Raw genomic sequence first — 25,379 nt, forward strand, 5'->3', positions numbered from 1 at the left:
GACTGATAGAAGTTGCCCACAAAAGGATTACTAGAATTTTCCAGAGGTGAGAACCACACGTCTACTTAATTGGTTACATCAGCCAACATTTTTTGAATGTCTAAACAGACTAGGAACTTAAAACATATTACCTTTAATCCGTTGTTTTTATTTGTCTGTTTTGAAACAGGGTCTCACTCTGTTACCCAAGCTGGAGTGCAGTGGCGCGATCTTGGCTCACTGCAGCCTCATCCTCCTGGGCTAAAGCAATTCTCCAGCCTCGGCTTCCCAAGTAGCTGGGATTACAGGCGTGCGTACCACATGCTTGTATTTTTGTATTTTTTGTAGAGATGGGGTTTCACTATGTTGCCCAGACTGGTCTCAAACTCCTGAGCTCAAGCAATCTTCCCACCTGGGCCTCCCGAAGTGGTGGGATTACAGGTGTGAGCTACCACACCCAGCCACCTTTAATCTTTACAATAATCCAGAATGGCAGGCATTATTCTCCCCATTTTTCAAAAGAGGCTACCAAGATGCTAGATTAAGTGATCTGGTCAGCAGTTACAGAGCCAGGATCTAAAACCAGGTCAGGTACCTTTCTATGCAGCACAGAACAACCCAAGAAGGCAGAAATAAAGACGGATAGAAGCATGAGGATATCGATTACTTACCCAGGGAAGCCATGTTCCTATAATTCTCCAGCATCACATCCCTGTACAGGTTCCTCTGAGCAGAGTCCAGCCACCCCCACTCGTCCTGGGAGAAGGTCACCTCCACATCCTTGAAAGTCATGGTCTCCTGAAAAAACACTGTGCCCTAGAGCTGGTCCACAGCTCCCAGCTTTGAGGTGGAAAGGGAGAGAAGGGGAATAAACTGGCTCTGTGTGAGTGCAGGATGGACCTGGCAAAGGTGAAAGGGAAGACCATCACCCAGCAGAAGACCTCTGGGCTTGAGGGGGATAATCTGGTCTCTGGAACACGGGTCTTTGGATGTGAGATTACTAGACAGAGAAACCCAGGATGGGGAAGCTGCACTATCCCATTAGGCAGCGACGTGGGGACATCAGGAAGGACCAAATGTTCTGTGGCTCACCTGGAGCTGGGCTGTCAGGGACCTGGTTGGTGTTACCTGGTCTCCCGGGCACCCCTCTCTCGGGAAAAGGGCAGGCATCTGGGCAGCAGGAGTATCTGAAGGAGAAAAAGCCATGAGAGAGCGGCTCAGCTCTGGACAGCCCAGTGAGAAGCCCACTCTTCCCCCCAGTAGAGGACTCCTGGACCCATGAGCAGGTACAGAATGTTGTTAAATACCCATCTCACATGTCCTCAGTCTACTGGGGCCAGGAAAGGGGTAGTGGGATGGGGGGTGTAATGGGGGAGGAGCAAGCCACATATAGGTTATAGAATGGATGGAGAGGACAGAGAGCTAAGGGCCAGGACAGAAGGAGATTCTCATGAGAGGAGAGATGTGGAAAGACAACACTACAGGAAATGCAAGAAGTGTGGCATAAGGCTGGGGTCTTAAGGCCAGGCAGCAAGTACCGGATTGCCCAGCCAGGAAGTCACGTGCTTCTATTTCATAGGGAGGCTCCAGGTGGTCCCCCAGAGCAGAGCTGCTCCTGAGAGGTGAAGCAAGGGACCATATCTGTGCAGATCGCAGGGCTCCTGTACCCATCCAATGCACATCTGGGCTCTGGGCAGGGCCCGGGTCCTGGCAAGAAGAAAATGTTGTGAGAGGATCTTTCTGGGAATCAGAAAGCAAACTCAGAGAAGAGACCACATGACCAATCTCTAAAGGACAAAGGCCGAGGGATAGGTAAGCCAGGTCCTTTATTACTTCCAGGCAGGAGGAAAGGGCAAGAAGAACGCCCAGGGAGGTACCTCCAACCACCTCAGCCTCCTTGGGCTCTAATGAGAGTCATGGGAGAGTCCAGGTAGAGACAGACTCCAGCTCAACACAAGGAAGCACATGGTAACTCAGTACAGCACTCTTGTCAGGCCTCAGATGACACAGTGCCACCTTCCCACTACCCCTCAGCTCCCACCCCAGGCCTATAACTTAGAAATGAGAGAGAAAGAACTAGTTCCTGAGAATTAAACTCATAATGGTTCACAGTGGAGATACAGTCAAGTAATATCTACTGTCAAGTGCTGCTCTAGGCACTGATGTACAAAGTGAACTCAAAGAGGCAGGCTAGCTCCCAAATTGTAAACTTGTTTTTAATAATAACACTGATAGAGGGGCAATGCTAATCATTAGAGTCAGCCATGGAACCATAGAAGAAAGTCTCCAGTGTAAAAAATGGCAGTGTCCATCTAAGTAGAGACCAACAAAGAGGAAGCATTTGCCCTAAGACTTCAAATAACTCTGGTCTCTGAGGCAAGGCTGTCCCTCATATAGAGATGAGTATAGGAAACTACAATTTGAGATTTTCTGGTCCTGTGGCCGAGACAGTCTCTATACCAATACGGACAAATCTCAGCCTGAGGCCATTAATCATCTGATACAGAGATACACACTAAAGATGATGAACTGACCACAATAATTTATCTCCCATTTTTTATTCTTCTAATAAAGGAAGAATTAAAAAAAAAAAAGAATATGGAAGCACAGCAAAACAAGTTTAAGGACAAACTTTCTCGGGCCCTGGTTTTTCACACTGCGATAATTTTGCTGAACCATAGAACGATTCTGTGACTTTACATATATCTTAAAGCATTTCTCTTCATTTTGCAAATTTGGGGGGCTTCTCCCAGCCCCCACTGTCTTTTAAGTAGCTTTCAACCAGGTAGGCCCTTTCTGCTCATGTGGCAATGTTTTCATGGATTTTTAAAATTACATCTAGCTGTAAATGAGCTGAATATAACCAAGCCATGATTTTGTAACTACTGTGTACCTCATTTCCTTTTATAAATTATTATCAGGTCCTTTTGAACATTTCATTGTTTTGGTAAAACTAACAAATGCTCTTTTAAATTTTTTAAAATAGTACCCCATGTTGTGCAAAAATATTTTCTAATAGTTATACCCTGTGTCTATTTATTACCATTTACTGCTGGTAGACCATGTCCTGATGTCTTACTTGATTTAATTTTTATAATAAAGTTTTAGGGACAAGTATGTCAAATTTGTTTCAGAAATCTTTTTTTTTTTTTTTTCAGACATAGTCTTGCTCTTTCACCAGGCTGGTGTGCAGTGGCGTGATCTCGGCTCACTGCAACCTCCACCTCCTGGGTTCAAGCAATTCTCCTGCCTCAGCCTCCCAAGTAGCTGAGACTACAGGCGAACACCACCACGCCCAGCTAATTTTTGTATTTTTAGTAGAGATGGGTTTTCATCATGTTGGCCTGGATGGTCTCGATCTCTTGACCTTGTGATCTGCCACCTCGGCCTCCCAAAATGCTGGGATTACAGGCGTGAGCCACCGCGCCAAGCCACAACTTTCATTTATACATGAATTATGTGTGCAGAATCATATATATATGTATATGTATGAAAGTGTATGTCTATATATATGTTGTTTTTTTTTTTTTAATTTTTTTTAGACAGCGTCTTGTTCTGTTGCCCAGTCTAGACTGTACTGGTGCAATCTCAGCTCACTGCAGCCTCCACCTTCCAGGTTCAAGCAATTCTCCTGCCTCAGCCTCCTGAGTAGCTGGGTCTACAGGTGCACACCACCACACCCGGCTAATTTCTGCCCTTTTAGTAGAAATGGAGTTTCACCATGTTGGCCAGGCTAGTCTCGAACTCCTGACCTCAAGTGATCCGCCCGCCTTGGCCTCCCAAAGTGCTAGCACTACAGGAGTGAGCCACCACGCCTGGCCAGAATCATGTATTTTTATATAAATACAATTTTAAAGAAGCCTTAAAAAAGTGATAAATGCTTTTTTAAAAAACTGTAACAATACAGGAAGCATCAGCTCCCCGGTGTGCAAGAGAAGGGCAGGAAGAACGAACGCACTTGAACTGACCAGCTGCCGCTCTCCTGCCAGGCCTGGGACTGCCAACTCTGCCAGGGCCAGGCACATGATAAGCACTTGAATATTTACCGAACAAATTCTCACGATTAAACCATTTCTGCATTTTCTTCTCAATGAACAGAGGCTCTGAAAGGTACAACTATGTGGCCACAGATGTTGAGGTTGTGGAATGAAGTCTAAAATCGAGGTCTTCCTATTTCTCAGCCCAGCACTGCCCCTCAGCACTCATGACCATCTTCCCTGCCTCCCATCTCACACACATAGAAAAGGTCCTCAAAAGCTTAGTGAGAAGGGCTGGGCATAGTGGTTCATACCTGTAATCCCAGCATTTTGGGAGGCCAAGGCGGATGGATCACCTGAGGTCAGGAGTTTGAGACCAGCCTGGCCAAAATGGTAAAACCTCATCTCTACTAAAAATACAAACAAAATTAGCTGGGAGTGGTGGGTTACGCCTCAAAAAAAAAAAGAAAAGAAAAGAAAAAAAAAAAGCTTACTGAGAAGGAAGCTACATGGTGCCTGCAGAGCGCTCTTCTGAGTTTTAACATGTACTCTCCCACTGAGAAGCCAAGAGCCCTAACCCTAAATGCTGTCCCAACACCCACCACTTTACAGGGCTATGGTTAGTCTCAAGTCAAATTAGATAATATGTGGAGATGGACTTTGTATACTGTAAGCCACTGTGTCCAAAGACTAGTTACTGGGCTTTTTTGTTTAGAGATAGGGTCTTGCTGTGTCACCCAGGCTGGAGTGCAGTGGTGCAATCATGGCTCACTGCAGCCTTGACCTACCTGGGTTCAAGTGATCCTCCCACCTCAGTCCCCCAAGTAGCTGGGACTACAGTCACATGCTACCACGTTCAGCTAATTTTTGTAGAAACAGGGTTTTGCCATGTTGCCCAGGCTGGTCACGAATTCCTGCACTCAAGCAATCCGCCCACCTTGGACTCTAAAGTGCTTAGATTACAGGTGTGAGCCACTCTGCCTGGCCTAATTTTTAAATTATGTATAGAGACAGTGTGGGGGGGTCCCCCTATGTTGTCCAGGCTGGCTTGAACTCCTGGCCTCAAGCAATCCTCCCACCTCAGCCTCCTAAAGTGCTGGGATTACATGTGTGAGCCACTGTGCCCAGAAGTTACTGTTATTTATGGAGACTTGCTGACCCTATCTGGAGCTGATATTCCTCTGGGAAGGTAGGAAAGGATACCTGCTAAAGGGTCCATGGCTCAGGGTCCCGTTCTCAGCTGCTCAGGTACCATGGGAAGAAAGGAAGGCTTCCCCTGCACTCCTCTATATTGACAGTTTAGAGGGCCACCCCCATCCCCAGACAAGCTGGCTCACTAGCAGGCAGAGTTCCCTGGGCACCACACACTTGCTAACACTCACCCTCCAGGATGTCCCATCAAGGTCCCTCTGCAGCTCCTCCAGCAAGGCCACAGCCTCCTCGCCACTCTCAGGGTTATGAAGCTGCACCCAAACCCGGAGCTCCCCAGGCAGGATGCTCAGGAACTGTTCCAGCACCAGCAGCTCTAGGATCTGTGCCTTGGAGAGAACGTCAGGCCTCAGCCACCAGCGACAGAGTTCCCGGAGCCGGCTCAGAGTTTCTAGGGGCCCTGAAGACTCATGGTAGCGAAGCTGTCTGAAGAGCTGGCGGAACAGCTCCTGGCCAGGGCGGTTGAGAGTCTGTGGCCTGGCAGCCTGCACTGGAGTATAGCTTTCATCCTCTTCTTCCTTCTTTACTGTCTGAAGCCGCCCTCGCTCCCTCGAAGACTGGGCCTGAGCTGGATAGGCAGCATGCCACCTGCCTGGAGGCATCACTCCTGTTCAGGGACTAACCAGAAGAGTGCGAGCCAAGTCCACCTTAGACGTGGGTCCTCAGAAGTATCTTCTCAGCAGTCAACAATGCCAACATTTGCTGGGACATCAGAAGTCATCAGCAAGTGACTGAAATTACCAGCATTTCTGTGCAGGAGGGGATGAGAGAATAATGTCCATTATACGTGGTGCAGTTGGATTCTGCTGGTTGGGATCATCTTTGTATATATAAGAAGAGTGTTTGCACAGAGGTATATGCCAGTATCAAGCAGACCAGAGCTAGGCTGTCCCCTACTGGAGTAAGCTAAGAAAATACCCCACAATAAAACATATACTGAACTTATACATTAAAACTTTGTAAAAAACACAAAGGGATGATGAAAAAAGTCAGAGAAGATCTAAATAAATGAACAGACATACCATATGCATGTACTGGAAGATGTGACAAAGTAAAGATGTAAATTCTCTCCAAATTGATCTACAGGTCTAATGCAAATCCTACCAAAATCTCAACAAGATTTTTTGTAGACATAGATAAATTTATGTGGAAAGGCAATGGAATTAGAATAGCTAAAATTATGACAGGTCAGGCATGGTGGCTCACACCTGTAATCCTAGCACTTTGGAAAGCGGAGGTGGGAGGACTGCCTGAGCTCAGGAGTTCGAGACCAGCCTGGGCAACATGGCGAAACCCCGTCTCTACTAAAAGTACAAAAAATGAGCCAGGCATGGTGGTGCGTGCCTGTAATCCCAGCTACTCGGGAAGCTGAGGCACAACAATCACTTGAACCCGGGAGGCAGAGGTTGCAGTGAACCAAGATCGTGCCACTGCACTCCAGCCTGGGCAACAGAGCAAGAGTCTGTCTCAAAACAAGCAAGCAAGCAAGCAAACAAACAAACAAAACCAAAAAACAAGTATGACAAGGAAGAATAAATTGGGAGGGATCAGTCTGAAAACAGTCTACCTGATTTCAAGACTTATAGCTACATTAATCAATTCTGTGTAGTACTGGTGGAGGAAGAGACACATAGGTCAATGGAATAAAATAGAAAAACCAGAAACAGAACCACACAAGAATGCCCAACTGACTTTTTAAATATCAAATGTGATTTTGCTATTATAATATTTTAAAATATCTCAAATGAGCAATTCAAAAACAAAAACAAAAAAATCCTGAGAATCCAATCCCCTAGTTGATTTTATGACCCAACAATGGGTTACAAATTATAATTTGAAAACTACTAATCCAGCTTCCCACTCAACTCTTGTATTTCTTTTTATAATTCATCATAAAATGTGGTATCCAAGGGTTCAAGTCGCTTTCAGGAGGTAGTACTTTGGGAGGCCGAAGTGGGCGGACTGCTTGAGGTCAGGAGTTTGAGAACAGCCTGGCCAACATGGCAAAACTCCAGGTCTACAAAAAATACAAAAAATCAGCTGGGCATGGTGGCATGTGCCTATAATCCCAGCTACTCGGGAGGCTGAGGCACAAGAATTGCTTGAGCCTGGGAAGCAGAGGTTTGCAGTGAGACAAGATCGTGGCACTGCACTCTACACTCCAGCCTGGGTAACAGAACGAGACTCCATCTCAAAAAAGGGACTATCTGGAGTATATTTCGGGCTCTGAAGGAATGTTTGTTTCTTCATACCTGGGGAAGGAGCTTGTGCTATACGAATCACATCACTATGTAGAGGAGTCCACACCTGTGATACACCCAACTGATTTTTTTTTTTCTTTTTTTTAAAGACAGGGTCTCTTTCTGCTGCCCAGGCTGGAGTGCAGTGGTGTGATCATGGCTGACTGCAGACTCAAACTCCTGGGCTCAAGCGATCCTCTTGCTTCAGCCTCCAGAGGAGGTGAGACTACAGGCATGTGACACCACACTCAGATAATTTAAAAATTATTTTTAGAGATGAGGCCTATGTTACCTCAAACTCCTGGCCTCAAGTGATCAATCCTCCCACATCGGCCTCCTAAGTAGCTGGGATTACAGGCATGAGCCACTAAGCCTGATCTCCAATCGATTTTTGATAAAGATGCAAAAGCAGTTCAAAAGAGGAAGGGTAGTCTTCTCACCAAATGTTGCTGGAGCAATTGGACATCTAAAAGCAAAATAAGGAAAACTGACCAAAACCTCACCTCCTGTACACTTGAATTCAAAATAGATCAGACTTGGCCGGGTGTGGTGGCTTACACCTGTAATCCTAGCACTTTGGGAGGCCTAGGCGTGTGGATCAGGAGGTCAGAAGTTTGGGACCAGCCTGACCAACACAGTGAAACGCCATCTCTACTAAAAATACAAAAAATACAAAAAAAATTAGCTGGGCGTGATGGCATGCGCCTGTAATCCCAGCTACTCAGGAGGCTGAGGCAGGAGAATTGCTTGAAGCTGGGTGGTAGAGGTTACAGTGAGCCAAGATCACACTACTGCACTCCAGCCTGGGCGACAGAATAAGACTCCGTCTCAAAAAAAAAAAAAAAAAAAAAGGATCAGACTTAAACGTAAGCCATAAAACTATACAACTTTTAGAAAACAACCCAGGAGGCTGGGCACAGTGGTTCACACCTGTAATTCCAGCACTTTGGGAGGCCAAGGCAGGCAGATCACGAGGTCAAGAGATCGAGACCATCCTGGTCAACATGATGAAACCCCATCTCCACTAAAAATACAAAACTTAGCTGGGCATGGTGGCACGCACCTGTAGTCCCAGCTACTCGGGAGGCTGAGGCAGAAGAATCACCTGAACCCAGGAGGCGGAGGCTGCAGTGAGCCGAGATCATGCCATTGCACTCCAGCCTTGCGAAAGAGCGAGACTCCACCTCAAAAAAAAGAACATAGGAGAAAACCTTTAGGATCTAGGATGAGGCAAATAATTCTTACGCCTGATACCTGTGATATTATGATATATATATACACATTGGTTTTTATCCATGGTTCATGGCTCCTAACTCCCATAGCCCTTATTTCCCAAGTGACTAAAATAATAAGCATATCTTTTGTTAAATTATTTGGCCTTTGTCCTTGATTCCCAAAGCAGCTTTGGAACTTCAGAGTGATAAAGGTAAGACAGCCTTTTGTTATAATATTGGTGCGTTTTAGGCCTCAGAAGCAGGGCTCAGAAAATAGAACACCTCTCTCTGACCTTTTCTTCCCCTCCTTTCACCTGCTCCTTTTTCTCCCCAAGGCAGGCCACAGAAACTAAAAATATACAGTCATCTTCCCCCTTTTCTGTCTTTCTGCTGGCCGTAAATTCTCTGACCTATTGTATCGGATTGTAGGTCATAAGATACCCATTTCAGGAGTCCTGCCTCATACTCAGTAAGTAGAAATGCTGCAGAGAGGCCAAGAAGAATTTGAACTGACAGCCTGAATGTCCCCACTCAGTCTATTAATATGAGATCAAACTCTTTTTGTCCAGTCACGTTTTACATGGTTGTCCATGCTTCAATCATGCTTATCCAATGAAGTCTCCATAAAAGGTCCAAGAGGATGGGGTACAGAGAGCTATGGACAACTGCACTTGTGGAGGCTTGCAGGAAAGTGAACAAGAACTCATCCATGTGCCAGGATAGTGGCACATTCCATCTCCAAAGGAACAAAAGCTCCTGCACCCAGAACACTGCCAGACCTCCCCCTATGTATCTCTTCATCTAGTTGTTTATTGTATCCTTTAAAATATCCTTTATAATAAATTGATAAATGTGTTTCCCTGAGTTTTGTGAGCTGCTCTGCCAAATAAATTGAGCAACACAATCAGAAAATTAATCAACACAACAACAAAATAAAACACCCAGAAATAAAGCTAATAAAAAATGTACAGGATCTTAAAAGATAAACAAAAGACATAATAGACCTGAATAAATCTTAAGTATGGAAAGACAAATCTTTTCACGATGCCAATTCTTCCTAAGGTAATGTGTGGTTAATAAAATCCCAACCAAATTCCACCATCTCTTCTTAGGGCTTGATAAGCATATTCTAAAATTCAAGCAAATGACTAAAAGGCCAAGAATAGCCAAGATAACTTTTTAGAGGTGAAAATATTTGTTCTACCTGATATTAAGGCTTACTATAAAGCTACATTAATGAAAACACTGAGTATTACTGAAGGAATATGCAAATAGTAGATAGAAGAAACAGTACATACAGAATCCTGACATGGGCTTATGCATACATATATATTTGGTCTATGATAGAGGCAGCATTAGAAATCAGTGGGAAAGATTAGACTATTCAATGAATTGCATTGGGACAACTGGCTAGCCAAATTTAAATAACAAATAAAACCACACACCAAAAAAATGAATTCTAGTTAAAGATTTACAATAAAAAGGCACATTCTTCATGCCCCAGGAACTTTCCTTCTAAGAATCTACTGTGAGAGCTAGGTGTGGTGGCTCACACCTGTAATTCTAGCACTTTAGGAGGCCAATATGGGAGGATCACTTGAGCCCAGGAATTCAAGACCAGCTTGGGCAACACAGCAAGACTCCGTTTCTATCGAAAAATGAAATAAAGTAAGAATCTACCCTGGAAAAATAGATGCACGGTATATAGACATTTACATGAGTGTACACTAGAGCACTCTATAACATAACATTGAAAACAACCTACTTGCCCAACAACAGGCCTAAAGAAAAGTGAAACCGCCTTTGCAAAATTATGACTTAGACAGTGAAAGAGATCTAACTTAACTGACTCCATCTTGCTTCTAGCCTCCAAGCTGTCTTTGTTCATTCCTGGGTACGGGTGGAACTAACTTTGGGAGAAACTAATAGTTTAAACATAGAGAGTAACAACCCTTTCCCAAAGCAGATCTCCTTCTTGCCTGGGGACTAGATTGCCTTTGTAGGACTAACATTAGCCATAAGATTAGAAATTATGGTTTAGGAGTCATGTAGCTGGAAGCTACAAGATTCTGACCCTCCCTAACTGCTCCTAAGATCAATGCCTGAGATATTTTGCAGACCCTGCACTTGATGGATTAGCTGGCACAACCCAGATCAATAAACTGGCTCATCTGATCTTGTGGCCCCCAACCCAGGAACTGACTTAGCACAAGAAGACAGCTGCAACTCCCTATGATTTCATCTCTGACCAATCAGCACTCCTGGCTCACTGGCTTCCCCCCCATCCACCAAGTTATCCTTAAAAACTCTGCTCCCTGAATGCTTGGGGAGACTGATTTGAGTAATAAAACTCTGGTCTCCCGCACAGCCAGTACTGTGTGAATTACTTTCTCTATTGCAATTCCCGTCTTGATGAATCAGCTCTGTCTAAGCCGCAGGCAAAGTTTACTCCTTGGGCGGTTACAAATTTGGGGGCTTGTCCAGGACTGCCCTTGTAGCTACCTGCCCGTGGTTCAGTGGCCCAACTCCAGCGATGGATCCAGAAGCCAGCCCAAGCAGCCACCTAGTTCTTTTGGAACTGGGGGCTGATTCTGGTACTCTCTCTACTGGCGGGGCACTGCTGACCCCATGTGCACAGATTTAATAGCAATGGAGAAATAGTCCTGGGGGGATCCCTTAACTGTAGCCCTACCACAGGGTGTCTGTCTGTAGCCCCACTGCAGAGTGTCTGCATTGGTGAGTATCCTAGGTGCTGCCAATGCCTTCCTTCCTTCTCCCAGCAGCTTCTGTACCCCTATGGTGTGGTGTCTGTAGCCCCATTACGGGGTGTCTGTTTGTAGCTCCACCATGGGGTGTCTGTGTCTGTAGCACCACTGCTGGGTGTCTGTTCGGCTCCTGAAGTGCTCCTTCTAACCACTAGGAAGAGTCCTGGTTTGGAAGACTTCTACTCAATCAGGAAGATTTCAAGGAGGTTTCTCAGACCGAGAATAGGAGGATAGCTTGGTTAGGGATCTGATTTAGAAGGCTTTCTGTCTGTCTCATCTTTGCATGTGTTTATGTGGAAGGGATCTCAGAGGGTTGCTGATGGAAGTCCAGCAGGCCTAACTCAAAAGAACCTTCCTTATTTGTCTGGTGACATTCGATGAGCTCTAAAGAAGACTCAACGCTCAACAGGTCTGTCTCTTGGGGTGACTATCTGCTCTTCCCCTTGCCCAGAGACCCCATTGTGAATTACCATTCATAGGTTGTCCTTTCCCACCTGGTATGGATCAAAGACAACAGGGACCAATGGGAAAAAGTTTGAGCTTCGTCAGGTTGACTTTGGGTGCTGAACAAGGTGACTAATGTTTGTTTTGTTATGTGTGTTTTGCTGGGATAGAAAATGTTAATTCGGTTCCCCATGCAGCCTGTTGGGCAAATTAAGAATATTGCCTATGGTTTCATAAAACAGGAAAGAGTGACTTTCTCTTGTAAAGTGGCTTGAACCCCACAGCTATGGTGCAGTGAGCAGGGTCATCAGAACCTGCTCCATTCTTCTGGAAGATGCAGAGAAAGGGAGCCCAGAAACCTGGTATACCGGCAAAAAAGGGTAAGAAATGCTTACCAGCCAAGTTTCTGGTCTCTCTCTCTCTCTGTCTGGGTAAATGGTAAATGTCACTATTTGTCTCTCTGCAAGGGTTTGTTTAATAGAAACTAGTCTTTGGCGGTAGCAAACCTGGTGTACTTTGTGCTAAGAATTTGTCTGTGTTCTGTAATGGAGAAAGGACTATCACAGATAGAACGTGGGTTTAGGACCCCTATAAGTCCACTTTTCAAGCCAGCCTAGCAGGCTGGACAGTTACTTTGCTACGGGTCTCCGAAACCAATATTGTATGAAATTTCTTTGTCTTGTTTTCTGTCCTCAAGAGCTTAACCTTGTGACAATGTAGGGATACTTTCTCTTGGTTTCCGCCATCCAGAGGACAGGAATTTTGAGGCTCATGTCATAGGTAGCCCTAAAAATTATCTTGAGTAGTTAAAAGCCTTTGCAAGCTTGAAATTGGCTTCTCCAGCCTCCTTCTGGGAAGAACAGTAGAAACCGCTCATTGCTCTAACTCAGTAGCTAAGGCTTTGCTTTTCGACAATGGCAGCCTGGATTCTATTCTTGGCTTCCAGAATGATTCCTGTCTGGTTTTTTATTTATGTAACTTTGCCATTTATTGAGGTTCCCCACCCACCCATGGATAGTTTCTGATTTCCTATCTTGAATTTTCCTTTCTCTAAACTACCCTGGGGGAGATTCTAAATCTTGAAAAAAAAAGAAAAAAAAAAAAAGAAAAGAAACTGCTTACCATCTCTTTGAGACACCTGTGTGTCCATGGCTAAGTTACAACCTTAGTGAAAACTGATTAATTTCATGTGGGAAGTTACCTGTGGTAAAATTCAAAAGCCAAAAATATTGGCCATCCTTAGTATGGCTAAAGTTGGGTAATAAAAAAATTTTAAAGAATTTTTTTTAAGAGTGCTATGGTTAAAAGCTTAATTAAAAGTGGATAAACAAGCTGTAGGTATATTTAAAAGGCCTTTTTTTTCTTCTTCTTGGAACTTGTTTTTCTGGAAAAAGATTTTTTCTTCTCAGTCGACTGAATTATTTTTTTCTTTTTTTTTTTTTTTTGTGTGTGTGTGTGAGACAGAGTCTCAATCTGTTTCCCAGGCTGGTGTACAATGGCACGGTCTCAGTTCACTGCAACCTTTGCCTCCCAGGCTCAAGAGATTCTTCTGCCTCAGCCTCCCAAGTAGCTGGAATTACAGGCATCTGCCACCACACCCAGCTAATTTTTGTATTTTTAGTAGAGATGGGGTTTCACCATGTTGCTAGGTTGGTCTTGAACTCCTGACCTCAGGTGATCTGCCTGACTCAGCCTCCCAAAGTGCTGGGATTACAGGTGTGAGCCACTGAGCCCAGCCTGTCTTGCCACTCTTAATGCACAGATGAGAGGCCCTAAGATAACTTCTAGTAGCCTGGGACTCGTTGGGAAAAACAGAGGAGGCACCACAGACCCCGTTTTGGGGGAAACAAACAAACAAACCACCTCTGTTTTCCTCATGAAACCACAGGAATTAAAAACTGATAGATCCCTTTCAAAATCAAAGGCTCTGTTCTGTTTTGCGTTGTGTTATCTGATGGTTTTGAGTTTTGGGGTATCAGAAATTACTTCGCATTATGAGAGAGCTTTGGTGTGTAATAACTAGGTAGGAAATATACTTTAAGGGATGGCTAAGAGTAGTTATGGAGGGATACTTGACTCTGCACACTTGGATCAGAAAAGCATGCTCTTGGCCACCTGGAAGATAAGGAAACATCCCCACCCAGAACTGGGAGATGAGACTCCCACAAGAGATGGGCTGATTACAAAATGGGATAATTGGGTTTGGGTTGCCTTGCAATGAAATGCAGCGTAGAAGCACTGCACTGTCGACTGGTCATGGTAGCTCATGCCTGTAATCCCAGCACTTTGGGAGGCTGAGGTGGGCGGATCACTTGAGGTCAGGAGTTCAAGACCAGCCTGGCCAATACGGTGAAACCTCGTCTCTACTAAAATGCAGAAATTAGCCAGGCGTAGTGGTGCGTGCCTGTAGTCGCAGCTACTTGGGAGGCTTAGGCAGGAGAATCGCTTGAACCTGGGAAGTGGAGGTTGCAGTGAGCTGACATCGTACCATTGCACTGCAGCTTGGATGTCGCAGTGAGACTCCATCTCAAAAAACAAACAAACAAAAAAAACAGCAGCAGCAGCACTGCACTGTCTTCTCCTGTAGTATTTCCCTTCTTTTGGGGATCCAGGATCCAGTATAAAAAGGCACCCTTAATTTTGGGGATCTGTCTTTGCCTTCAGCTGCTTATTTGCTGCTTATGTGGCCCTAGAAATACATGTTTTCCTGGCCCTGTTCCTCCAAGGGCTCAATTCTGAAGCCAGTAATCCAATAAAGAAACTGGCAAATGAAAAATCTTACAAGGGCTGAATCTTCTGTGTATTTCTATATGTTGTATGTTTATATACAAAAGAGCTCTGATTGGCTTAGGAAAGTAAACGCTTAAATCAAATATTTTGTCAGAAAAATAGAAACTTTTAATGCCTTTTTGTTCATGTGGCTTTAGTATTCTTTTAGAAGACAGTTTTAAAGACTGATAAAATAAAATGTCTTGAAAATGGAAACATTTGGTCTAAATTAAGATTATCAGATTTGCCAAATGCTTTAAGGTCAAATTGTTTCTTTGACTTCTGAGAATTGTTCATTAGATTACAGATTTTGGAGCATTAGATTACAGATAAGGCCTTGGGACATATGGAGAGCCATGCCCGTTGGCTATGCTAAAAAGAGTCAGACCTTATCATCATTTCTGTCTGATATCCTAGGCTCCACCCCAAGCTGGGCACAGTGGCTCACGGCTGTAATACCAGCACTTTGGGAGGCCGAGGTGGGCAGATCATGATGTCAGGAGTTCCAGACCAGCCTGGCCAGCATGGTGAAGCCCCGTCTCTTACTAAAAATTAGCTGAGCATGGTGGCATGCGCCTGTAGTCCCAGCTACTCGGGAGGCTGAGGCAGCAGAATTGCTTGAACCCGGCAGGCGGAGGTTGCAGTGAGCCGAGATCACACCACTGCATTCCAGCCTGGGCGACAGAGTGAGACTCCGCCTAAAAAAAAAAAAAAAAAATCGCTTACTTATCAGGTTTTTCACTAAAAATAAAATTTGCTAAGAGTTAACATTGTAACATTTAATTGCGACCACTGGAGAAATAGTTTTACATACAAGGTGTGTAGGAAATGTGTTTTCGGTAAAAGATTATAAGAAGGCATGGGAATATGGCTTTTGTTAAAGAATGTAATTTTGTCTATTTCAGAAGGTTTTAAGGATTGTCTTAACCTAAAAGAGGAATGGAACAAAACTGAAGGTTTAAGCAAAGTCAAAAGGGTTTGTAAAGGGTTGATCTTGTAAAAATTATGTGGGTATAAACAAGTTGGCTAAGATTTAAAAGAAATTATTTAGTTTTCCACAGGTTAAAAAATTAAAATGATACTGATGTGGAGCCAAAATCTGGGCCCAAGTGTCCGAATAACAGGGTTTTCTTAGAAAATTGATCTGCTGTTTGATGGAAAATTGTAAAGGGGTCTAAAAAGTTTATGAAAATCTTACCTTATGGTCAAACTAACTAAAACTGGATAGAGATATAAACTTTTATTTAAAAAACTAGCTTTAGGCTGGGCGTGGTGGCTCACACCTGTAATCCTAGCACTTTGGGAGGCCGAGGCAGGAGGATTACCTGAGGTTGGTAGTTCAAGGCCAGCCTGGCCAACATGATGAAACCCCATCTCTACTAAAAATACAAAAAATTAGCCGGGTGCAATGGCGCGCGCCTGTAATCCCAACTACTCTGGAGGCTGAGGCAAGCAAATCGCTTGAACCTGGGAGGCGGAGGTTGCAGTGAGTCGAGATCATGCCATGCCACTCCAGACTGGGCTACAGAGTAAGACTTCGTCTCAAAAAAACCCAAAAAACAAAACAAACAAACAAACTAGCTTTAACATTAAAGATGCATTAATGCAAACATGAAATTTGGTTTTCTCTTTTGAAGATGATTTTTAAGTAATGTTAAAAGATAATAAAAGGGTCTTGTTTTCTCCTTTGGGTAAATGGCAGGGAAAAAATGGAGAGAAGAGAGATTCAGTTGGCCTCAAGCTATCTTCACTGGGTATTCTTTGGAAAGCTAAGTCTCCTCTATCAGAGTAAAGGTTTTTCTTCTTAAAAAAAATTTTTTTTTGGAGTTATCATTTTGGCCAAAGAATGATTTATGGTGACCTGGGATTCTATTTTGTGATATCCAGTGTTTTAAACCTTTGCTACTTGACAAACTTTCCAAAATCAAATTATAAATTATGTCTCTTTCTAACCTAATATTTTAGATATTAGGTCCTCTAAAGTCCAAAAATGACACTTGGCTTATTTGGTGCAAAAATCATACAGGAAGCATTGTCAAATATGAAATGGTGTTTGGCTTTCTTTGGTCTACATTTGTGTAAGTGTGTTATTAGTATATGTTCTGAAATTATGTAAAACCCTTATAATTCTAATATGACTCAGTATATGTTATCAGTAATAATTATAATTATGTTAACACACTGTATGCCATGGAGGTGGCAAATTTCCTTGTCAATCGTGTCTTTAACTGTGGCTGCCCTAAAATGCTTTTGTCATCCACGGACAATTGTCTCGTTTTGGTCCTCTTTAAAAGATGGTTTTATAATCAGGTATAAAATTTAACAGGTGCTCTTAAATGCAGGATTCTGATTAACTCTGGAGATTGTAACATTAGAATAAACACTTTCAAATAGATGAATGGTGTTTGGTTTACTTTGGACTGTATTTGTTTAAATATGTTATCAGTATGTGTTCCAAAATTATGGGAAACTTCTATAATGTTGACATAATTTAGTGTACATTATTATAATTGTTATGTAAAATTGCTGTATGCCACAGAAGTAACCAAAATTCCTAGTCAATTGTAGCTTTCATAGTGGCTATACACTTTTGTCATCCACAGGTATTTTGTCTTGCTTTGGTCCTTTTCAAAAGGCAGTTTATAATCAGATATAGGACTCTAAGTGCCAGTCTCAGATAACTTTAAAAATTGTGCTATTGGAATAGAGAATAAAACAAGCTTCTAGGACTCTCATGGAAAGCTAATGTGTTAAACATTGCTAAACGTTTTGTTTTCAGAGTTAAGATAACTTGTTTCTTTAGAGCTATTTGCAACTTTTAACAAGTAAAATATAATCCTGTGAACAAAATTTGGAGCATATTTGTTCCTTTCTACCTGATTTATCCAGAATTTGGAAACTATATGTGAATATTCTCAATTTATGGCAGTATAGTTCATTGCTTTAGTGCAATAAGAATCTGTTTTCTTTTGTAACAGGACACAGCTGGAGAAATCATGCTTCCTTTAAAGAATCAAAGTTGACTTATAGAGCCAATTAAAGCCTGTTGGGGAATCTGGCCTCATACCTTGTCCACACAGAGTCTCTGTACAAGCTTCCTGACAACCCGTGGTAAGTAAAGAATGTCACTTGCTAACAGGCCCAGGAACCCCAAGTTATCTTGGGACCTCAAGAGGAGAGAAATTTGCCCAACTCATAGGTATTTGAGAGTACAAATCCACAGCTGGGCTCGGCTTTTAAAAAGTCTTATCTGAGATTCTTCATGGAACAGAGTTCTATCAAAGCCAACTTAAAAAGCCTAAGTGAAAAATAATTATTCTTGCTGCACTTTATGCAAATAATCAGGCCAAGCACAGTAAGACTAAAGTTTATTTTGTAAACAAATCAGTCCTATCATGATTTGTTTTTAATAAAAATGGGGACTGGAGAGAGAAAATTATGCTTCGAAAGAAAAACTATAGTACAATATTGTAGCTGTTCTTGAGGGTTTTTTTCTGCAGTTTAAACAAAATTCTAAATTCTTTGTGGGTTAGAAGTCCCCAAACTAATACTTTCAAATCTTTGCTTTTAAAATTGGGAATTGTACTCCTCATCCTAGAACTCATTATTTACCTTATAGTAGGCTGTTTCACTTAAATACTGCAGTAAAATTACAGATGAAAATACTAATGTTCTAGCCATGCAAGCCATGAACGCCTGGCCAAGCCTGCGTGAGTACACTCAGACAGTTGCAAAGCAGTTCCACTCTTCTCACGCTGGGGTTCACTCCCATTCCCACTATGTCCCCTGTCAGCAGGAAGAAGCCAGAGCAATCAACAGCCTTTTCCCACCTTCATAACCTACACCTTATTAAGGTGTTATAAAATCCAAAGGGAGGGACTGAAACTGTCATTGCAAAATTATGACTGAGACAGTGAAAGAGATCTAACTTAACTAACTCCATCTTGCTTCTAACCTCCAAGCTGTCCTTGTTCATTCCGGGGCACAGGCTGAACTAACTTTGGGAGAAACTTACAGTTTATAGTTTAAATAAAGACAGTAACAGATCTTTCCCAAAGCAGATCTCCTTCTTGCCTGGAGACTAGATTGCCTTTGCGGGACTAACATTAGCCACAAGATTAGAAATTATGGTTTAGGAGTCATGCAGCTGGAGGTTACAAGATTCTGACCCTCCCTAAACTGCTCCTGAGATCAGTGCTTGAGATATTTTGCAGCCCCTGCACTTGATGGATTAGCTGGCACAACCCAGATCAATAAACTGGCTCATCTGATCTTGTGGCCCGCCCCCACCCCCCCACCCCCTCCCCCCGAGGAGCTGACTCAGCACAAGACGACAGCTGTGACTCGCTATGATTTCATCTCTGACCAATCAGCACTCCTGGCTCACTGGCTTCCCCCAACCCACCAAGTTATCCTTAAAAACTTTGCTCCGCAAATGCTGGGGGAGACTGCTTTGAGTAATAATAAAACCCCAGTCTCCCACACAGCCGGCTCTGCGTGAATTACTCTTTCTCTATTGCAATTCCCGTCTTGATGAATCAGCTCTGTCTAGGCAGCAGGCAAGGTGAACCTCTTGGGAGGTTATAAAAGTGTAGCATTTGGCCAGGTGCAGTGACTCATGCCTGTAATTCCAGTATTTTGGGAGGATAGTGAGAGTCTGTCTCAAAAAAAAAAAAAAAAAAAGCATTTTATAGGATGAAATACTCACACACCTAAAAGGAATGTACTAGAATTGTTATACATCAACATAACTGCTTTACTGTACGCCAGGTGATAAGGCTCTGTAGCCAAAGTTACAAGGCAACTAGGTGTCACCCAAGGAAGAGACAGTGTATGACTTGAGATCACTGAGAAAAGACACCACCCCCACCAAGCTCAAGAGGTACAATGTTTACTTATGGAGACGGAGGGTTCACAAGATCCAGCCACTTGCAATGTGTTGGTCCCTCGTGGCCAGCAGAACCACTCCACAGTCTACACAGGTGGTGTGTGTATACATGCTTCATATTGCAGTAGAAAGACCTTAACCCCTCCTCTGTGGGGTCTGAAATGAAGAAAGATAGGAACATGAATGACGGCTGCTGATTCATGCACTCAGAAACAGAACAAAGGAGGCCTGGCATGGTGGCTTGCACCTGTAATCCCAGCACTTTGGGAGGCTAAGGCTGGCGCATTACCTGAGGTCAGGAGTTTGAGAACAGCCTGGCAAACATGGCGAAACCCCATCTCTATTAAAAATACAAAAATTAGCCAGGCGTGGAGACGTACACCTGTAATCCCAGCTACTCAGGAGGCTGAGGCAGGAGAACCACTTGAACCCAGGAGGCAGAGGTTGCAGTGAGCCAAGATCGTGCCACTGCACTCCAGCCTGGGTGACAAAGCAAAACTCCATCTCAAAAACAAAAACAAAACAAAACAACAACAAAAAAAAAAAAAACAAAGGAGTACATCAAGTACAGAAAAACAAGATAGTCCCTCACAAGATGTTAAACCCAGCAAAGGTTGTGAGGACTCTTTCGCCCTTGTAAGGAAATGTCTCAGGCCCGAGGCCACTCTTTTTTCTCACTCTGTCATCCAGGCTGGAGTGCAGCAGCACGATCACAGCTCACTGCAGCCTCAAACTCCTGGGTTCAAGTGATCCTCCCACCTCAACCTCCTGAAGAGCTGAGACTACAGACATGTGCCACCCTCACTCTGCCTGACTTTTTTCAACAGATAGGGTCTCACTATGTTGCCCAGGCCAGTCTCAAACTCCTGGCTTCAAGAGAGCCTCCTGACTTGGCCTCCCAAAGCACTGGGATTACAGGCATGAGCCACAATGCCTGGCGTCCAAGGACACTCCTACACAGCCAAGTAAGGAGAGAGAAACTGTGCATGACTGCTTTTCCCAACAATAACAAAAATATGTGCTAAGTTTGAAAGCACATCCTAAATACGAATTGTGAAAAAAAAAGTACAACCGTGTGTGTGTGTGACTGTATACACATGTATGTGAATGTACCTATAACTACTCAAAGAAATTTTAAAAGCCTGGAAGGATTCACAAAAACTCTTACTGGTGGTGGGGGTAGGAAGATAGAGAATTGCATTTAAAAGCAACTTTATATTTTTTTGTCTTCTATTTCCTAAGAGAAAAGAAAATTGAAAAGCAATTATTAGAAAGCATAGTTATACTGTCATTTATGTTTTAAAGCAAATGAAAAGTAAAGCAGTTTACATATGCACATAAAAGCTCCTAAGCCTCACTACCAAAGTATTTTTAGCCATGATTTCCTCTGGGAGGTGGGATGAAAGGGCTCTCCTTCCTTATTTGCCTATGTTGCCTAAATTGTTACCCATTACATTTATAAACAGCAAAGTGATCAATAATTCTCTTAAGAAGCAAAGCAATTCAGTAGCAACTCGTAGGATTGAAGATGGCAGATGCACAGTAGAAGGGACAGCACATTCTTGAGGGGAGACTTGAGTACAAACCATGGCTTCAGCTCAAGCAACTACAAAAGGATGTTCTCCAGTTGAACAGATGTAAGGAGGGAAAAAAACAGGCAAGTGAGGTAGAGAACAAGAAGAGCAAAATGCTACCAAAACACAACATACAAAACAAAAACAAAAAACCTATCCAGAAAGAAAACAGAAACAAAGAAAAGGAGTAGCCAGCAACAATGGAAGAAAAAAAATAAAAGTTGAAGAAAAAGAGAAATACAAGCAGTGCTGCCATTAATGTTCCACAGACACAGGATCAGCTGACTCTGTACAGATCACCTGCATCCAGAATTTCTCTAATATGACTCTTGGTCCAGTCTAGAGAGCAATCTCATCAGTATCTTCTTGTCCCTAAAAGCTTCTTTATCTAGAAGTAAAAGTACCCAGACATTATTGGTGGAAAAGATCCATCAGTAACAGCCATCAATCTACTCCAGGATCCAAATATGCCCATAAATAGCCACTGAACTGACAAACTAAAGACTCATGAGAGAAGAACTGGAGTGTCCACAGAAAGTGTGAGATGGACAACAGGTCTCAGAACTTGTTGCAAAGTGGCCCCACTACCCTGTGCACAAAGTCACAGATGAAGGTCATATCCCCTGAAAATGCTGACCCCTTCCATCTCCCACCACTGTGAAGCAAATGTAAAAGGAGTGACACTTATGAAATTAAAACAGAGCCACCACCTTCTACATTTGCTCTAAACTAATACCTATCCAATGTCCTCTGCTCTCAGCAAGTGCTGCTAATACTGTCAAAAGAAATGACAGTAAACTAAGATGTAAAGAAGACTCACACTAGAAGGCATGCAATCATCCAGGGATAAAAAAGAAACTACAGCCCTACTCTATGGGCCAAGAAGAGGCAAGAAAAGAGCTACATTAGGGATCACACATGCTGAGGAAGCTGCTACAGTTCTGGCAGAGAACTGAAGCCTTGCTGTGAAAAAGGGGAGTGGAGTAAGAATAAGTATTCAAAGGAAAAAAAAAAGGGAAAATGAAAGAAGAAATAAAGTAAATAAATGAAGGCCTATAAAAGGAGACTCGAAGACTGAGAAGCAGTGGGAGCTTCAGGACCAAGAGGAGCAGGCTCCAGCCTCGGTGCGTGCCAGCAGCACAAAAGGGAAGGAGAAACACCTGATCAGGAGAAAGCTGAAAAACAGAAAAAGAAGAGAGACTTTCATGGCCAAGCTTGCAGAACAGACAGAAGAGAAAGAAAACCAAAGTATGAAAAGAACCAAAATGCTGCTAAAGATGAAGATAAATCTGGCAATTAAGTTAAAGAGAAAGAAATTGAGGCCAGACAGAAACACTTCTAAGAAATGTACCCAGTGAAAAATATAAATGGCACTGACCAATCTCAGGAAATTGACACCCACAGTCAAATTAGCTCCAAAAATAAGTCTCCAAGCAGGACTGTTCTGAAGCAGCTGCTGCACAAATGTCCAAAAGGGTCAGTGACTTTTTTTTCCCCCCTACAACAGCTAACTTCCAGATTTTTGGAGGAGGACGAGGGAACAAGGGTTTCACTATATTGCCCATGCTGGTCTTGAACTCCTGGGCTCACACAATTCTTCTGCCTCAGCCTTCTGAGTAGCTGGGATTACAGGCGCATGCCACCTTGCCTGGCAGTAATGTATTTGTAAAGAGGTGATGAGAAGACTGACAGAAAATTCAGGGCGAATGCCTGTGAATATAGTGAGGATTCCAGTCCTTGAGTCAAAGAAAGGTTAGCTCAGCCTCTGCAATCATGAACATGAATAAAGACCTCACGGGCCTCTCAAACTCTGAATGAAAGACCCAGAGCATAGTGAACATACAGCTACCCCAGCAGACAGCTGAGCCCGCCAATGAAATTCAGGTATCTTAATGCCACAGGCTTCTCCCAAGTCCCAACTAGCTTTTAAGCATAGAAGAAAAGCTTCATTTATCTTCTTGCTGAGATTATATCACAATTACACTCAGAACTGGGAAGGAACATGAGCTGGATCTTATTCTCAGGACTCTCCCCCGAGAGCTTTATACCTTAACCCAGTTTCATTCCCGCAAAGAAAATGGCTTTGAAAAGAACAGGGAAACTTCCAACCAAGATCTTGATATTTTTCAAGGAGATTTTCTTCTGTTACATTGTTTCTTCACCTCATGGCCAATGTAATTTCTTTGTTTTCCTTTTAATGTCCCCATGAGCTAGTCTCTTATTTTTGTGTTTTCCTACCAGTGTAAGTGTATAGAAGGTATATAAACTGATATTAAGCAAACAGGTTTCTAAGATAATCACCACTTAAGAAAAAATGCAGGCCGGGCGCAGTGGCTCACACCTGTAATCCCAGCACTTTGGGAGGCTGAGGCGAGATCACCTGAGGTTGGGAGTTCAAGACCAGCCTGACCAACATGGAGAAACCCCGTCTCTACTAAAAATACAAAAATTAGCCGGCATGGTGCTGCATGCCTGTAATCCCAGCTACTTGGGAGGCTGAGGCAGGAGAATCGCTTGAACCCAGGAGGCGGAGGTTGCAGTGAGCCGAGATCATGCCACTGCACTCCAGCCTGGGCAACGAGAGTGAAACTCCACACACACACACACACACACACACACACACACACACACACACACAAATGCTTTCAGTATATATTTAAAGCCTTAAAATAATATTTATATTCATTTACCAATTAAGAAATAAACTAATAATGGGAGTGCCCAAAATTTGATTTCTAAATACTATACTATTCTCCAATTAAAACAAACAACAACAACAACAACAAACAGGGATCCTTGGAGAAGTGACTGATGCCAGGCTGGGGAGGGAAAAATATAAGGGTTTTGGGTGCCAGAAAACAAAAACTAAGGAAGGACTAAAAAAAAATAAAAAATCGGGGCAAACAGACACAGCTCCCAATAGTCAAAGAGCTACAATAATTTCAGCAATAAAATAACAACAGTACTGCATTCTAGTGCAAAGAATAAAATAAGTATCCAAAGCACACAATAATATAACTGATTGAATAAATAAATAACAGGGGAGAAGGCACAACTCTTCCTCACAAAGATTCCAATGAATACTTTGAATTAATGAGAATTGTATGTAAGTATCCAACGAATGCCTAGAAGGAATGAAGGAAAGAGAAAGTCAAATCCCAACATCACAGTAGTCATTGCTGCAGGCAAGATCAATCAATGAATGCTACTTAGACCAAAGTTCAAAGAGAAACAGCATCTCATATGCAAAGTAGTAAACTATCTTCCCCCAAATAATTACTGATGACTAGGAGAAAGACAGTAAGGTTCCAGTGGTAAAACTTGACAGAAAACTTGAGATGCAACCAAATTGAGGGACTTTATAAAAATACAAATATAAGGCCGGCACTGTGGCTCATGCCTGTAATCCTAGCACTCTGGGAGGCCGAGGTGGGCAGATCACCTGAGGTCGGGAGTTTGAGACCAGCCTGACCAACATGGTGAAACCCTGCCTCTACTAAAAATACAAAATTAGCCAGGCCTGGTGGCACATGCCTGTAATCCCAGCTACTCGAGAGGCTGAGGCAGGAGAATCACTTGAACCTGGGAGGCGGAGGTTGCGGTGAGCCGAGATCACGCCATTGCACTCCAGCCAGGGCAACAAGAGCAAAATTCCGTCTCAAACAAACAAAAAACAGAACAAACAAAAAAACAAATATAAAACACTTCTTCAGAAGTGTTTTGAAAGACTAAGTAACTGTCACAGATTGAAGCAGACCAAGTAGACATGACAACTAAATGTAATGAGGAATTCTAGATTGGATCCTACAACAGAAAAAGAATGTTTAAATAAACTTTTAAAAGTCTGCAGTTTAATTAATAGTACTGTACCAACGTAAATTTTTTAATTTTGATGAACGTACTATGGTAATCCAAGATAGCAACTTGAGACAAACTAGGTAAAAGGTGTAAGAGAACTCTGAAAGTCTACAATTATTCCAAATAAAAAGTTTGCTGGCCAGGCGTGGTGGCTCACCCCTGTAATCCTAGTACTTTGGAAGGCCGAGGCAGGTGGATCACCTGAGGTCAGGAGTTCGAGACTAAAAATATGAAAATTAGCTGGGCGTGGTGGCGCATGCCTGTAATCCCAGCTACTCAGGAGGCTAAGGAGGGATAATTGTTCAAAGGGGATGGGGCGGGGCAGAGGTTGCAGTGAGCTGAGATCATGCCACTTCACTCCAGCCTGGGTGAAAGAGTGTTAACTCTGTCTCAAAAAAAAGGTTTGTCTTATCTTACATTGAGAAGTTCCAGTCATTCAGTCATCATCATTTTTATCTGATT

The 25,379-nt window shown here is 43.0% G+C and overlaps 1 protein-coding gene across 5 annotated transcripts in view; it reads right to left on the bottom strand.

Annotated features, from left to right (window-relative positions):
* Nucleotides 1-25,379, bottom strand: part of ZNF445 (zinc finger protein 445) — a 40,299-nt gene that overhangs the window by 12,326 nt on the left and 2,594 nt on the right. For 2 of the 5 annotated variants that reach the window (XM_008961516.5, XM_055109758.2), the window contains exons 2-6: nucleotides 8,469-8,589; nucleotides 5,339-5,914; nucleotides 1,518-1,686; nucleotides 1,072-1,166; nucleotides 651-777 (exon numbers count right to left, since the gene is read on the bottom strand). In XM_008961516.5, the coding sequence (XP_008959764.1) occupies nucleotides 651-777; nucleotides 1,072-1,166; nucleotides 1,518-1,686; nucleotides 5,339-5,767 (820 nt within the window). In that variant the 5' untranslated portion in view covers nucleotides 5,768-5,914; nucleotides 8,469-8,589. The remainder of the gene's footprint in view (nucleotides 1-650; nucleotides 778-1,071; nucleotides 1,167-1,517; nucleotides 1,687-5,338; nucleotides 5,915-8,468; nucleotides 8,590-25,379) is intronic. The other 3 variants (XM_063602763.1, XM_057301699.2, XM_008961515.5) reach the window with 3 other exon arrangements.

The sequence above is a fragment of the Pan paniscus genome, chromosome 2, assembly GCF_029289425.2.
Source record: "Pan paniscus chromosome 2, NHGRI_mPanPan1-v2.0_pri, whole genome shotgun sequence".
Lineage (NCBI taxonomy): Eukaryota > Metazoa > Chordata > Mammalia > Primates > Hominidae > Pan > Pan paniscus.